Consider the following 260-nt stretch of genomic DNA (forward strand, 5'->3'; position numbering starts at 1 on the left):
TTTCTCTCTCTCTCGAAATCATGGAATTTACGCAATTTGCATTTCCTGCCCTAACTCTACCGACCAACCTCCTCCTTCAGGTCTGGCGTTCGTGTCGGGCAGCCCTGAGAGCTTAGCCGACAAGACTTCAGCGGACCCTGCCACCGTCACCGCCATCCGCCGCTGCGCCCTCAACGCCACGGGTCTGGTGAGGTTATGAGCGTTGTGGCCTCGATGGGGGTGTGGGCTATGCTGGGTTTAGGGTGACTGGTTCATTTGAT

General features: G+C 56.9%; 1 protein-coding gene across 1 annotated transcript in view; it reads left to right on the top strand.

Annotated features, from left to right (window-relative positions):
* The window catches only part of LOC119586453, a gene marked incomplete in the record, with an annotated part of 2,736 nt that overhangs the window by 1,671 nt on the left and 805 nt on the right, over positions 1-260 (top strand). Inside the window, 1 exon segment of the mRNA XM_037935185.1 lies at positions 81-187. Within this exon segment, the coding sequence (XP_037791113.1) occupies positions 81-187 (107 nt within the window).

The sequence above is a fragment of the Penaeus monodon genome, chromosome 21, assembly GCF_015228065.2.
Source record: "Penaeus monodon isolate SGIC_2016 chromosome 21, NSTDA_Pmon_1, whole genome shotgun sequence".
Taxonomy (NCBI): domain Eukaryota; kingdom Metazoa; phylum Arthropoda; class Malacostraca; order Decapoda; family Penaeidae; genus Penaeus; species Penaeus monodon.